The sequence below is a fragment of the Maylandia zebra genome, linkage group LG7 (genome assembly GCF_041146795.1).
Source record: "Maylandia zebra isolate NMK-2024a linkage group LG7, Mzebra_GT3a, whole genome shotgun sequence".
In the NCBI taxonomy this organism is placed as follows: domain Eukaryota; kingdom Metazoa; phylum Chordata; class Actinopteri; order Cichliformes; family Cichlidae; genus Maylandia; species Maylandia zebra.
In genome coordinates this window covers 58,347,394-58,361,003 of record NC_135173.1, presented here as the reverse complement: position 1 = coordinate 58,361,003, position 13,610 = coordinate 58,347,394, and the positions used below count along the sequence as shown (strand labels likewise).

The 13,610-nt window shown below is 41.3% G+C and overlaps 1 protein-coding gene across 9 annotated transcripts in view; it reads left to right on the top strand.

Annotated features, from left to right (window-relative positions):
* nrg1 (neuregulin 1) overlaps positions 1–13,610 on the top strand; it is a 77,489-nt gene that overhangs the window by 28,429 nt on the left and 35,450 nt on the right. For 6 of the 9 annotated variants that reach the window (XM_076886784.1, XM_076886783.1, XM_076886785.1 and 3 more), the window contains 2 exons: positions 12,597–12,699; positions 13,437–13,587. In XM_076886784.1, the coding sequence (XP_076742899.1) occupies positions 12,597–12,699; positions 13,437–13,587 (254 nt within the window). Of the gene's footprint in view, positions 1–139; positions 199–12,596; positions 12,700–13,436; positions 13,588–13,610 lie in introns of all 9 variants that reach the window. The other 3 variants (XM_076886788.1, XM_076886787.1, XM_076886786.1) reach the window with 3 other exon arrangements.

Sequence of the window (13,610 nt, the reverse complement as noted above, 5' to 3'; positions counted from 1 at the left end):
GGTAATTTTAAATAAAGACTCAATAGGTAGACATGCTGGTTTAGATATCCATAACACCAGTGATGACTGTGGGTTTTGCATATGACATAAACTAACACCCTCTTTCTCTTCTTCTTTATTTCTCATGTTTCCTACTCAGGTGTCCAGTTGAATTTACTGGTGATCGCTGCCAAAACTATGTAATGGCCAGCTTTTACAGTATGTCTATTTCCTCTCATCTTCTTGGCTTGCAACTTGACTAACAGTTAACCTCTTTATTTCTTCTTATATTTTTCATTAATGCAGTGTTTCTCCATTTAAGTGTTTTCTTTAAAGCTGTATTTATATTTATTTAGTATGTATATTTATATACATTCAGAAATTGAGTGTTTCAATCCATACAACCACTTTTCTTAAATACAGCCTTTTACATGCTCACAAAAATGAAATGGTGGATTATCATACTTGAATATTAGAACATATTTAACTGAGTCTAAAAGGCGATGCAACAATACAATACTCAACAATACTCAAATGGCTCAAAGCATACTAAGAAAAAAAAACCCTGCTCTGTTACAGTACGAATACCAGCCTGGACTGTCAACACATGGAGGGTTGGATCCATGACACTGACACCAAAATGTCAAAACGTTCAGCAGAAATTTACATTCTGATGAACAAATCTCTGCTCTGTGGACACATTTGGTGTACTCAAACATATTCTCCATAGTCAATCCACTTTATGGTTGGTAAATGGCCTGTATTTATATAGTGCCTTACTAGTCCCTAAGGACCCCAAAGCGCTTTACATATCCAGTCATCCACCCATTCACACACACATTCACACACTGGTGATGGCAAGCTACATTGTAGCCACAGCCACCCTGGGGCGCACTGACGAGGCGAGGCTGCCGGACACTGGCGCCACCGGGCCCTCTGACCACCACCAGTAGGCAACGGGTGAAGTGTCTTGCCCAAGGACACAACGACCGAGACTGCCCAAGCCAGGGCTCAAACCGGCAACCTTCCGATTACAAGGCGCATTATGGGTAGTGCATTCTGTGATAGTTTTCCAATTCAGGTCTACTGTACAGAGTGATTGCCTTATATAGCGTTTTGAGTGCTCTGGGAGAATAGAAAAAGTTATATACTGTAAGAGTCATTCCATTTACTATTTAACATTTAACTGTCTTGGTCACTGTAACTGTTAGTTACTGAAGCTTTTTGTTTGGTGTTTTCGTCCACAGAACTGCTGCAAACTTGTTTCTTACTTTTATATTACATTGTCTTTTATGCCACAATGATCAAAAGGCACAACTTTTATATTAAGGTAAATTTTCAGTTTCTGGTTTCACTTTTCATCATGTAAGTCTGATAATGGAACAAGCAGATGCTTTAGTGTGCTAACTTCTATTGCAAATCTTTATCCAAATTGAAAATAAGACAGTCAACATTTATACAGTATCAGCATTTGAAAGATGAATTCACACATCATTTATCATACATTTGCATTAGAAATATTAGTACAGTGAAAATAGGATATACCCACAAAACAGGAATTTTACATTTTAAAGGGTATAACCTTTAAACAACTGCAATGAATTAAACAATATTTTACCAAAATAGCATAGAAGAAAAGCCAGAAAAACCACAAGGAGTGTGTTCATGGGGATTTTTGACAATTTTTCCAGAAGTGCATTTGTGAAGTCAGACACTGATGTCTCAACTCTGATTAATCCAAAAGGTGTTCTGTGTGCGCTGGTGCACAGTCATGTTCGAACAGAAATATTGATATACAGGGTGGGCCATTTATATGGATGCACAGTAATAACATGGGAATGGTTGGTGATATTAAAGTCCTGTTTGTGGCACATTAATATATGTGAGGAGGCAAAATCCTCAAGATGGGTGGTGACCATGGTTGCCATTTAGAAGTCGGCCATCTTGGATACAACTTTTGTTTTTTTAATAGGAAGAGGGCCATGTGACACATCAAACTTATTGGTAATGTTACAAGAAAAACAATGGTGTGCTTGGTTTCAAAGTAACTTTATTCTTGCATGAGTTATTTACAAGTTTCTGACCACTTATAAAATGTGTTCAATGTGCTGCCCATTGTGTTGGATTGTCAATGCAACCCTCTTCTCCCACTCTTCACACACTGATAGCTACACCACAGGAGAAATGCCAGCACAGGCAACCAGTATCCGTAGTTTCAGGTGCTGCAAATCTCGTATCTTCACACCTTAGACAATTGCCTTCAGATGACCCCAAAGATAAAAGTCTAAGGTGGTCAGATCGGGAGACTTTGGGGGCCGTTCAACTGGCCCACGACGACCAATCCACTTTCCAGGAAACTGTTCATCTAGGAATGCTCGGACCTGGCACCCATAATGTGGTGGTGCACCATCTTGCTGGAAAAACTCAGGGAACGTGCCAGCTTCAGTGCATAAAGAGGGAAACACATCATCATGTAGCAATTTCAAATATCCAGTGGCCTTGAGGTTACCATTGATGAAGAATGGACCCATTATCGTTGTACCCCACATACCACACCAAACCATCACTTTTGTTGTTCCAAGAGTCTTGGAGGGATCCATCCAATGTGGGTTAGTGTCAGTGTTCTGTTTGTTAACTTCACCATTCACATAAAAGTTTGCCTCATCACTGAACAAAATCTTCTGCGTGAACCGAGGGTCCTGTTCCAATTTCTTTTTTTGACCATCCATCCATCCATCCATCCATCCATCCATTCGCTTCCGCTTATCCTTTTCAGGGTCGCGGGGGGCGCTGGAGCCTATCCCAGCTGTCATAGGGCGAAAGGCCTATGACAAAAGTTGTATCCAAAAGTTGTATCCAAGATGGCTGACTTCTAAATGGCCACCATGGTCACCACCCATCTTGAGGATTTTGCCCCCTCACATATACTAATGTGCCACAAACAGGACTTTAATATCACCAACCATTCCCATGTTATTACGGTGTATCCATATAAATGGCCCACCCTGTACACTCTGGGTTCCTTCCACTGGAACTAAGGGGCTATTACATTCAGTTCTTTTTAATTCTTTTGGCGGCAAAGAAAGACTGGACCCAGGGTGGTCAAAACTCAATAAATGATCTTTAATTTACATTTCATACATTTCCTGTTTTTCAGTCTGGCTGAGCACTTAGTTTGTGAGTCAAAAGTGGCTTTGCTTTACAAGCCTTTATTACTAAAATACATAAAACAATATAATCAGAAAATAAGCACTAAGAATATATGTTTATTCCTTAACAGGGCCAAGCCCAACTCCTGAAAAACAACCCCACACCATACTCCTCCTTCCACCAAACTTCACACTTAGCAGAGTGCAGTTAGACAAGTACCTTTCTAAGCTCCTTAGACTACCATGATCTGGATGACTGAGAACCTACACAGACACTTACATGAGTACCAACTGCCGCAACTGCCAAAACCAGACACCTAAGCCTTCATCACTACATCTAATGGTTTGCATTGCACTTGGTGATGTAAGGCTTGCATATAACTTCCCAGCCATGGAAACCTATTCCATGAAGCTCTATACGTCACTGTTCTCAAGCTATTCTGAAGGCCACATGAATTATGGAGGTCTATAGTGATTAACCCTGCAGAAAGTTGACAACCTCTATCATTTTGCGCCTCCTCTGACTGTGGAATATTTAGTAGGGAGTAAATTTCACGCCTGGACTTGCTTTTGCACAGGTTGTATAATATCACTGTGTCATGCTGGAATTCACTGAGCTCCTGAAAACAACCCATTATTTAACAAATGTTTGTAGAAGCAGCCTGCATGTCTAGGTGCTTGATTTTATATATCTGAAGTTTTTTATCACAGAAGTTATTGGAACATCTGAATTCAATTATTTGAATTGGTGCGTTAAAACTTCTGGTAACATAGTGAACTTCATATATGGGCCATAAATACATGTGGTTATTATTAGGGGTTCCCCAGTTGAGTGAGTAACACACGCCAGTGTTATTTTGTCCAGCAGAACATACACTGTGTGGTTAACAGTAATTTTATTTAGAAGTGCAGTTTTGGCCACACACTGCCAGCTGTCTCATACCCAGAGATAACCTTTTCTACTCTGCTCTGCACTCAGTGGCTGTCCAGTCCCAGCTTCAGCTCTTCCTTCCAGGTCCTGGCGCTCTACTGGAATAGGGGAGGCATGACTAGATGATAGTTGCCAGTGTCCCCCGGCACTGTCCTCTGAACCCACTTCACCACCCCACTCCTGCAGCCAAGCCTCAGACCACACCCCACTACATGTGTGAATGTGTGTGAATGGGTGGATGACTGGATATGTAAAGCGCTTTGGGGTCCTTAGGGACTAGTAAAGCGCTATATAAATACAGGCCATTTACCATTTACCATTTACATGCTGATTGAGGCCACTATAATAACATTGTAATAACCATTGATACTAAAATCTATTAGATAAATGATGTACATTTTTATTATGCCTTTTAAATTCTGAACTAATATAGTTGGCTGAAGTTTTTCTAAGTAACAGACCAGTGCATTTATTCTTAGCTTGCTCTGAATTTAAAGTGCAGAGATGTCTACAAACCAAAGTGCTTTGAGTGCTCAGATAGAGGAGAAAAGCACTACATAAGCATGATGCCATCTGATTTTGTTCCTGCTGGAAGAACAGGAAGAGTATTATGTGAAATATATAAAAAATTCTAACTTACTAATTTTGGTTTATCAGTACATCAAAAAAGGCTTGTGTCTTAAACGCAAGGTAAAGTTTGAACTTAGTGCTTATCTTTTGGTGTAACTGCCTTGGAAATGATAGGGCCCATGTCTCAGTAAGCAATCATCTCAAATTCAAATCTGGGTATGTGTGGAACTGGAAAAAGGTGATAGGCAGTTCTGAATTTCATCCTTTTTTGGTAATCTTTGGGCTGATGATCTTTAACCACTTCTCATTTGATTAACTTTGAGTATTCTGATATTGTCTGTTTTTGACATTCATTGGTGTAGGCTCATTTTTCTTTAGCTGGTATAGATATTCTTATATGTGATCAAGGCTTTAACCAGGTATGAGGTCCCCATTAGTTAAGTTAAAACATTAAAGTATTAAAACATGTGGCTAAATATACAGGATTTAATACACTGTCAACTGATCACCACTTGGTGGTGAGTTGGATCAGGTTGCCGGGGAGGACACTGGACAGAGCTGGCGCGCCTAAACGTATAGTGAGGGTGTACTGGAAATGCCTAGGAGAGGCCTTGGTCCACGAGTTCTTCAACACACACCTCCGGCAGAGCTTCAACAGCATTCCAAGGGAGACTGGGGACACTGAGTCCGAATGGATAATGTTCAGCATCTCCACTGCCAAAGCCGCTGCACTGAGCTGCGGCTGCAAGGTGGCCGGTGCCTGTCGTGGTGGTAACCCCTGAACCAAATGGTGGACACCAGAGATGAGGGGAGCCATCAAGCTGAAGAAGATGTCCTATCGGGCTTGGTTAGCCTGTGGGACTTCAGAGTCAACTGATAGGTACCAACAGGCCAAGCGGAACGCAGCACAGGGAGTGGCTGGAGCAAAAACTCAAAAAGACTTTTGGACTGCCTCAAAGAGATTCTGGCAAACCGTTACGTTACTCAGGAGGGGAAAGTGGTGTGCTACCGGCACTGTGTATAGTGCGGGTGGAGCACTGCTGACTTGTTGGGTGGCAGAAGGAATACTTAGAGGACCTCCTTAATCCCACTGGCATGTCTTCCGTGGAGGAAGCAGAGACTGGGGACAAACTGGATAACCCGCCAATCTCTGGGGGCGAGGTCACTGAGGCAGTTAAACAACTCCTTGGTGTCATAGCCACTGGGGTGGATGAGGTCCGCCCTGAGATCCTGAAGGCTCTGGATGTTGTAGGACTATCTGGGTTGACACGCCTCTACACTGTTGAGTGGAGATCAGGGGCAGTACCCCTGGATTGGCAGACCGGGATGGTGATTCCCATCTTTAAGAAAGGGGACCGGAGGGTGTGTTCCAACTGTAGGGAAATCCCACTTCTCAGCCTCCCTGCCAAGGTCTATGCCAGGGTGCTGGAAAGGAGAGTCCATCCGTTAGTCAAACCTTGGACACAGGAGGAACAATGCGGTTTTTGTCCTGGTCGTGCAACACTGGATCAGCACTTTATCCTCTCAAGGATACTTGAGGGTGCATGGGAGTTTGCCCAACCAGCTTAGTGTGGCCTCGGGGTGTCCTGTAGGAGGTGCTCCAGGAGTATGGGGTGTCTGGCCTACTGTTACGGGCCATTCGATCCTTGTACAACCATTGCAAGAGCTTGGTCCGCATAGCCGGCAATAAGTCGGACTTGTTCCTTGTGGGTGATGGGCTCTGCCAAGACTGCCCTTTGTTGCCGATTCTGTTTGTAATTTTTATGGACCGAATTTCTGGATGTAGCCAAGTGGCGGAAGGCTTTCACCTGGGTGGTCTCAGATTCTCATCTTTGCTTTTTGTGGATGATGTGGTTCTTTTGGCTTCATCAGGTGATGGCCTTGAGCGTGCTTTGGAATGGTTCGCAGCCAAGTGTGAAGCGGTGGGAATGAGAATCAGCAGAGGTCTGGGCTTCTCTTCTTGGGTTGCTGGACAGTGTTCTGGCACCTTTAGTTTCTGAGTATTTAAATCTGATTGGCAAGTTGAATGCTGAATTTGTTCATTTTTTATGTTCTACATCCTGGTGACTCCAGTGACAGCATGGAAATACTTGCTCAGTAATAAGAACATAATGCCTGCTTAGACTATGATGTGATGCATTTATGGTGGAGATTTAAAGTTGTAGTTGCAGGTCTTAAGTATCTAGGTAGCTCATTCCAAGTCTTTTCAAATGCTTTTTTTTAAACAGGTCAAAGGTTCAACATAAATGTTATCATTAGATGGTGAGCGAAGGGGTCTGTGCAGATGTCTGCATGCCTGTTTCTTGTAATAACATGGACTACTCAGTCCATATATATACAAGTATACAGACAAATCAATACTTCCTTCATGGTTCTTCATGTTGCAAGGTAAAAAAGAAAAGAAAAAAAAGATTATAAATAAAAACCAAGCAATTCCAAAATCTCCTGTGAGGAAGGACACTTCTTGGTGGCACAAGGGGGGAACTCCCTTTGAACAGACAAAAATCTTTGTCAAAACAAATAGAGAGTGCAGCCATCCACAGTGAGCAGTGTGGCTGAGCTGAAAGTGAAGCAAGAAACACAGAAAGATGGCAAAAATGATGGGGGGAAAAGCACTGTTAAATACATCTATTATTGTAGAAATAAGGTTATTTGTAGAATAAGTTATTAGTAGAAAGATTGAATACAATAACTTTTAGGTCTTCAAATCTGTGTTGGAGTGTATTATGTATTGGTGTTATGTGTTATTCCTCAAGGAGATTAAAATGCAAAAGGTGTTTTGAGTGAAATTCACAAGTATTTAACTGTTCTGTCCTCACTAGATGTGGGCGTGATTTAGCTTATCTCTCCTTTCTCTTTTCTTTTTGTAAAACTAAATAAACACAAAACAGATAATTACCTTCTCATTCACTGAGCATACATAATGTACTAATTGAAACTTGTTTTTCATGACAACCAGCAAAAACATCAATCTTAAGGTTGCCTAAATTAAACATAAACACCTTCAGTTAACTAGCATTATTGATCATAGCAAGTTAGCAAACACATGCTAATATACAGTCGCTAGCGCACAAGTAGCTTTACAAATGAGTAATGACCACACAGCTGAAATAGTAACTCAGTATACTCAAATTACACATGCATCACAAATCAGATAGTTGAGGTTATAGTATGTAATGGAAACTTAAAGGCATGCGTGGGCAAAGGTTTCACCTCCACTGAGCACTTGTAGCAAACAAGCTGGGCATAACAACTTCCCAAATCATACAAACTGTAATGTATGTTTGCACTGATTGCCGATCACGCTTCAACTGAGTCGTCCTCGGTCAGAAGGAATGGCACTCCACAGTGAGGTAGTTCAAATAACTTTACTAAGGAGGTGGCAGATGACATCAACAGGATGTACAGCGTTGGTAGGGAGGCATTACAGTATTCACATGCAGGTAAAGGGGGTGTGAGTGTGTATATGGGTGTGTGTGTGGTCATCTGTAAACAGAAAGAACAAACATTTGTATTAACCACTATGGATAGCAGTGTACCCCTTCTACAGTACTGTGGGTTTCCAGCGTAATGTTATACAATCTGCCATAACCTCATGGCCACTAGATGGCACCCTAAGACCATAAATGAATTTCTGGCTCGTATATACATTGGCAAACCAGACCTCTGCAGATTACAACGCTTCAGAGAATAAACATAGTAAATAGTTACATCCACCTACAACCACAATGCTTGACAGTAAGTCATATATGGAATGAAATCTGGGCTGAACACAAGCCTGCCTGTAGTAGGTCAAAAAACGTATCTTAGCGATAGCAACGGGACTAGCTTCTTACGTAGCAAATTACACAGATAAAGTCAAACAAGCATCGCTCTCATCTTACAATACTCACATAGTAAGCACGCACACAGTATTAACTCACACAGGAATGCAAGTAAATACGTTATCCTCCGACACACCTCTCATCTGCGCAGAACTGCGCTGAACACGTTCCCAACCGGAAGTACAGATACCAAGGTGCATCATGGGTAACGTAGTATAAACAGTTACAATGAACAAGCGGACTTTTAACACAAACAAATCATACAAACAAAAGCATATTACCACATTAAAGTTATACCAACACACAAATTATTTTATACCACTACTTCTTTTACTTTACTGTTTAGTTTCCTGTATACCTCAGTCTTTCTTTATAGTTTCCTTGGGGAACAGAAGGATGAGCTGAGAAACTGGACATAGGTAAATCCGTGGAGCACCTTGTTTCACAACCCTAACCTCCACCTTTCTGATTTTATTATCTTGACTAGGGATGTTCTTAACAATGAGACCAATAGGCCATTCATTTCGCTTGGTTGGTCATCCTTCAGTAAGACAATGTCTCCGACTTGCATGTCCCTTTTGTCATTGATCCACTTCTTTCTGGACTGCAGTGTTGTCAAATATTCTTGTTGCCATCGTTTCCAAAAGATGTCGGCTAGACATTGGACATGTCGCCACTGTTTCCTGTATAGGTCTTTCAAGTCAAACACCCCTTCGGGAGCAGACACAACGTTTGCCTTCTGAGTAAGAAGCATTGCTGGTGTCAACACTGTCGGTGACTCTGGATCTGTACTCACCGGAACCAATGGATGAGCATTCATAATTGCCATCACTTCTGCCATCAAGGTGAAGGACTTCATGAGAAAGACGGGTAGGCCCCGACTGCAGCAGCATGGCATCTAAGATCTGATTCAAGACTCCAGCTCAGTCCAAGGCTACGCTGAACAGGAAGAGAATCTGTCCCTAGGTCTAGGTTTTTCAGGTCCTTGGCCAGATCATCAGCTGGAAATGCATCCATTACCTTGCTACTGTTTGAGGCAATTTTGTGTAGCCATAAATTGGACTCAGCTAACATCTTCTGTGTTCTTTGAAGAAGACTGATGGCTTCTGTTTCTGTAGGGAGTGAAGTCAGACAGTTGTCGACATAAAGGTTTCTGGTAACAAACTTCCTTGCATCTTTGCTGTGCTCTGCCTCTCCTGCTTGAGCTGCTTTTCTCAGCCCATAGATCGCCACAGCTGGTGAGGGGTATTGCCAAACACATGCACTGTCATGCGGAACTCTGTCACATCTTTTGAGAGGTCATTGTTTCGGTACCAGAGAAAACGTAGGTAGTTCCGGTGATCTTCCCTTACAGTAAAGCAGTAGAACATCTGCAGTTATTGCTATAAGCTCTTTTCGAAACCGCAGTAGCACTCCAACCAAAGTGTTGTTCAAGTCTGGACCACTTAAAAGGACATCATTCAACGACACCCCCTCGTGTTTGGCGCTCGAGTCAAAAACTACCCGTATTTGTCCAGGCTTTTGCGGATGGTATGCTCCAAACAATGGAAGATACCAGCACTCTTCCTCAGGCTTCAAAGCACGTGCTAACTCTGCTTGCTGAGTGTCAAACATCTTCTGGATGAACTTAACAAAGTGATCTCTTATGTCTGCCTTCCTGTCAAGACTCTGCTTGAGAGTGTGCAGTCGTTTAAGAGCCTGCTGGCGGTTGTTTGGCAGTCGCTGCCTATGTGTTGCAAAGGGCAGAGGTGATCGAGATGACGTCGATGCTTGATGCACCAATGTAACCCATCTGTATGTTACGTCTGTCTATGCATTGTGTTCTGGCATGAAAGTAAGAGACAGGAGACAGCACTGGGTCTTTGGCTTTTTACTGCACATCTGCAACACAGAAATAAAGGCCTGAGCTGTGTGTGTCGCGTCTGCCAGGACACCTCTCCTCCGGCCATGCTGAAAGGAGCGGTGACCGGGGCACACATGCACGCGCCTACGTCATATGTAGCGCGCACACACATGAACACACACAGACTCAGATCACACAGGCAGGAGATTAAAATGCAAAATGAAATATTTAATTTAAAAAAAAGGTGTTTGGGGTGAAATTTACAAGTATTTAACACATATGTTACATGAGCCTCAATAGATTTTCTTTGTACACTGGCTGTGATCAGCTGCTGCGGCTCTGAGATTTTGTTAATATTTGTAGATTTACACATTTGAATTCAAGAAGATGTAAGCAGATGTTTTTAATGAATTGTTTTGGCTGATTTCCAACGCCAAGTTTATCAAATGTCACTGAGTAGTCCTTATCATTCTCCATTGCTGTGTGACGTTTGCTCTCACTCTTTCCTCTACCTGGGAAACACAAGTGGACACAGTGTGCAGGCTGAACACAAACAGTTTGTGTGTCTGCTGATACTTGTTAACTTGTTAACTGAAACATTGCCTTTTAATTTACCTGCTATATTACTCCTTTTATGCTCGCTCCTCTTCTGTAGGTCTATCTAGATTCTGAAGTATCACAAATATATCTTATGTACATTGACACTCGTTTTGATGTGGCAAAACTCCCCAAAACAAACATACAATAAGTTATGCATAAATTACACGTTTTTGCCTTTTCCGTCACTTTATATGTAATAATCCTTGGTGAAACACCGTTAGGATAGTCCTTTGTGTATAGGGATGGGTATCGTCTAGGTTTTATCAGATACTGATGCCACACCGGTACTTTTGAAATGGTGCCAGTGCTTAAACAGTGCTCGAACCGGTGCTTAAAGAATGGAAAACACAAACTTTGTCCAAAAACCTCTCATGTTTAGCTGTGTTTTTTTGTAAAAAGATAACAATGTTAGCCTTTTCTGCAGCTATAGGGCATATATGGTATCACTCTTGGCTGGAAGCAGTGCTTAAACAATGGAAAAAACACAAACTTTGTCCAAAGACCTCTCATGTTTAGCTGTTTTCCACTTTTTCTTTGGTCATTTTAGCTTTTTTGGCCAGGGTGAAGGGAGTATCTGCCATCAAACAAGAAGACAGCCGCATGTAACTACGACGGTGTTTGTTAGGTCACCTTACATGCATTAATTTAATAACGTGGTTAGCCTACTCAACGTAAATTACACACGAACAACATTAAGCCACATTAAGAGAAGAACGGCTGCTGCTAGCATTATCATCTGCCATCATTTCTGCTACACTGGCAGGGCTAGGGCCAGGACTCTCCTCTTCGGGTTCTAGGGGGATGTTGCTAACTCCAGATCCGATAACAGGCACCACACCCGCAGTAGATGTGCTTGGTGTGAGGTCTTGCAGCAAGCTATCAAACACGGCGCATTTCTCGGCTTTTAACAAAATGCTATACGTCGCCAGGTGTTTCATCAGATTCGAGGTGTTACCTCCTTTGACAGTATCACAGTATCACCTTAAAGCACTTGTTGCAGGCTGCTGAGTTTGCATCTTTTGCTGTGAAGTACAGCCAGACTTTTGACCGCTTCGCCTTGGGCATTTTTAATCTGTAGCTCTGCTCTAAAAGAACATACCTACCTGGGCCCACCTACTATCCTTGGAAAGGTAAAATGATTGGCTAGAATCCAAAGTGTATGACATCTCAAGAAAAAAAAGCACCGAAATAAAGCAATGAAATGTGCGGTGCTTTTCGGTCTGATTACTACCGTTTATGTCAGAACTGGTGCCATAATGGCACCGGATACCGGTACCCATCCATATTTGTGTATTAACTGTTTAGTTTCAAACCACTTTGATATTTGAAGGTATGCAGTGATGTGAAATGAAGTACTTTGTTATTTGTCACCTCTACGACTGATTTAAATTAGATTAATTTTGGACAAAAAATAAAAAAAATAATATGAATTATAAGCTTATGGGAATCAAAGAGCATAATACACCTGCCACTGCCTTTCCCCCTCTAATAATTACATTTCAGTTAGATTAAAGACACAGATTTATCTCTCTTCAAATCTTTGCATGTGGACTGTGGTTGCTAGAAATATAAAAACTGTATTACAGAGTCGTTTTAAAAATTGTTTGGGTTTAGGGCTGACAGAGTCTTTGTGTGTGTTTGTGGTTGACTGTGTGTGTTTAGATATAATGTTTTAAAGAATGGTTGTCCTTTTTTTTCAGAAGCTGAGGAGCTGTATCAGAAACGTATTTTAACAATAACTGGAATCTGCATTGCGCTCCTAGTCGTTGGAATCATGTGTGTGGTTGCCTACTGCAAAACCAAGTAATGTCATTAATGCCATTTTTTGTTTTTCATTGTATACTATGTAGGTACTGTCCCTGATTTTATTATAGTTTCATATTGTACCGCCAAATTCAGGGTGCAGTTTCTCTTTTGTAGTTGTGGTTGAATAAATGAATGCAAAATGTATAAAAAAGAAGGGGCATAAATAAAAGAAAGTATTCAGATCAAAGAATAAAAAAAGATGTTAAGATGAGATACTCTGAAGTATTTTAATTAGTAGATGCTCAATTGTACAATTTTAATTGTGCAGTAGACCTCCTTGGTTCAAACATTAGTATAGACTATTAGTTTTACAATTTTTGTAATTGAAAATGTATGTTTGTTTAATATCTGATTCAAAGCATGATTTGATGTGTCTTTTATTGTGATTTAGCTACAAAAGTCTGTTACATTCATCCATTGCACTTCTTCACACAGTGAAACCATTATAACATTTCTAAAGTTACCTATAAAGCTGGACATCATCCACAATTCAATGATCAGAGATACGGTAAAACCAAGTGGGCTGAGAGAATTTTGAGGAATTTGTGTTGCTCGTGGCCAATACAACCATATTCATTGTACTGTTGTACAATGTTATAAACATAAATTACTTTTGCTAGCATCAACTATGAATTACTTTTACTATCTTTTTGTTTATGTGGGACTGCCATCAGTTATGTATCCAAGTTGCGATCTGGGCTCTTTCACGATCTACTTTGTTTCTTTACAAACAGGAAGCAGAGAAAGAAACTACGGGACCGTTTAAGGCAACGTCTAAGGAATAAGAGGAAGAATACCAGTACTGGTATTGACTCCAATGTGGCAAACTCTACCACTGGACGCCCAAATTCTAACTTGCCTCTTCAAGATTTGCAGCTTATTGGTGTATGCTGTTACTGTTATCAAAT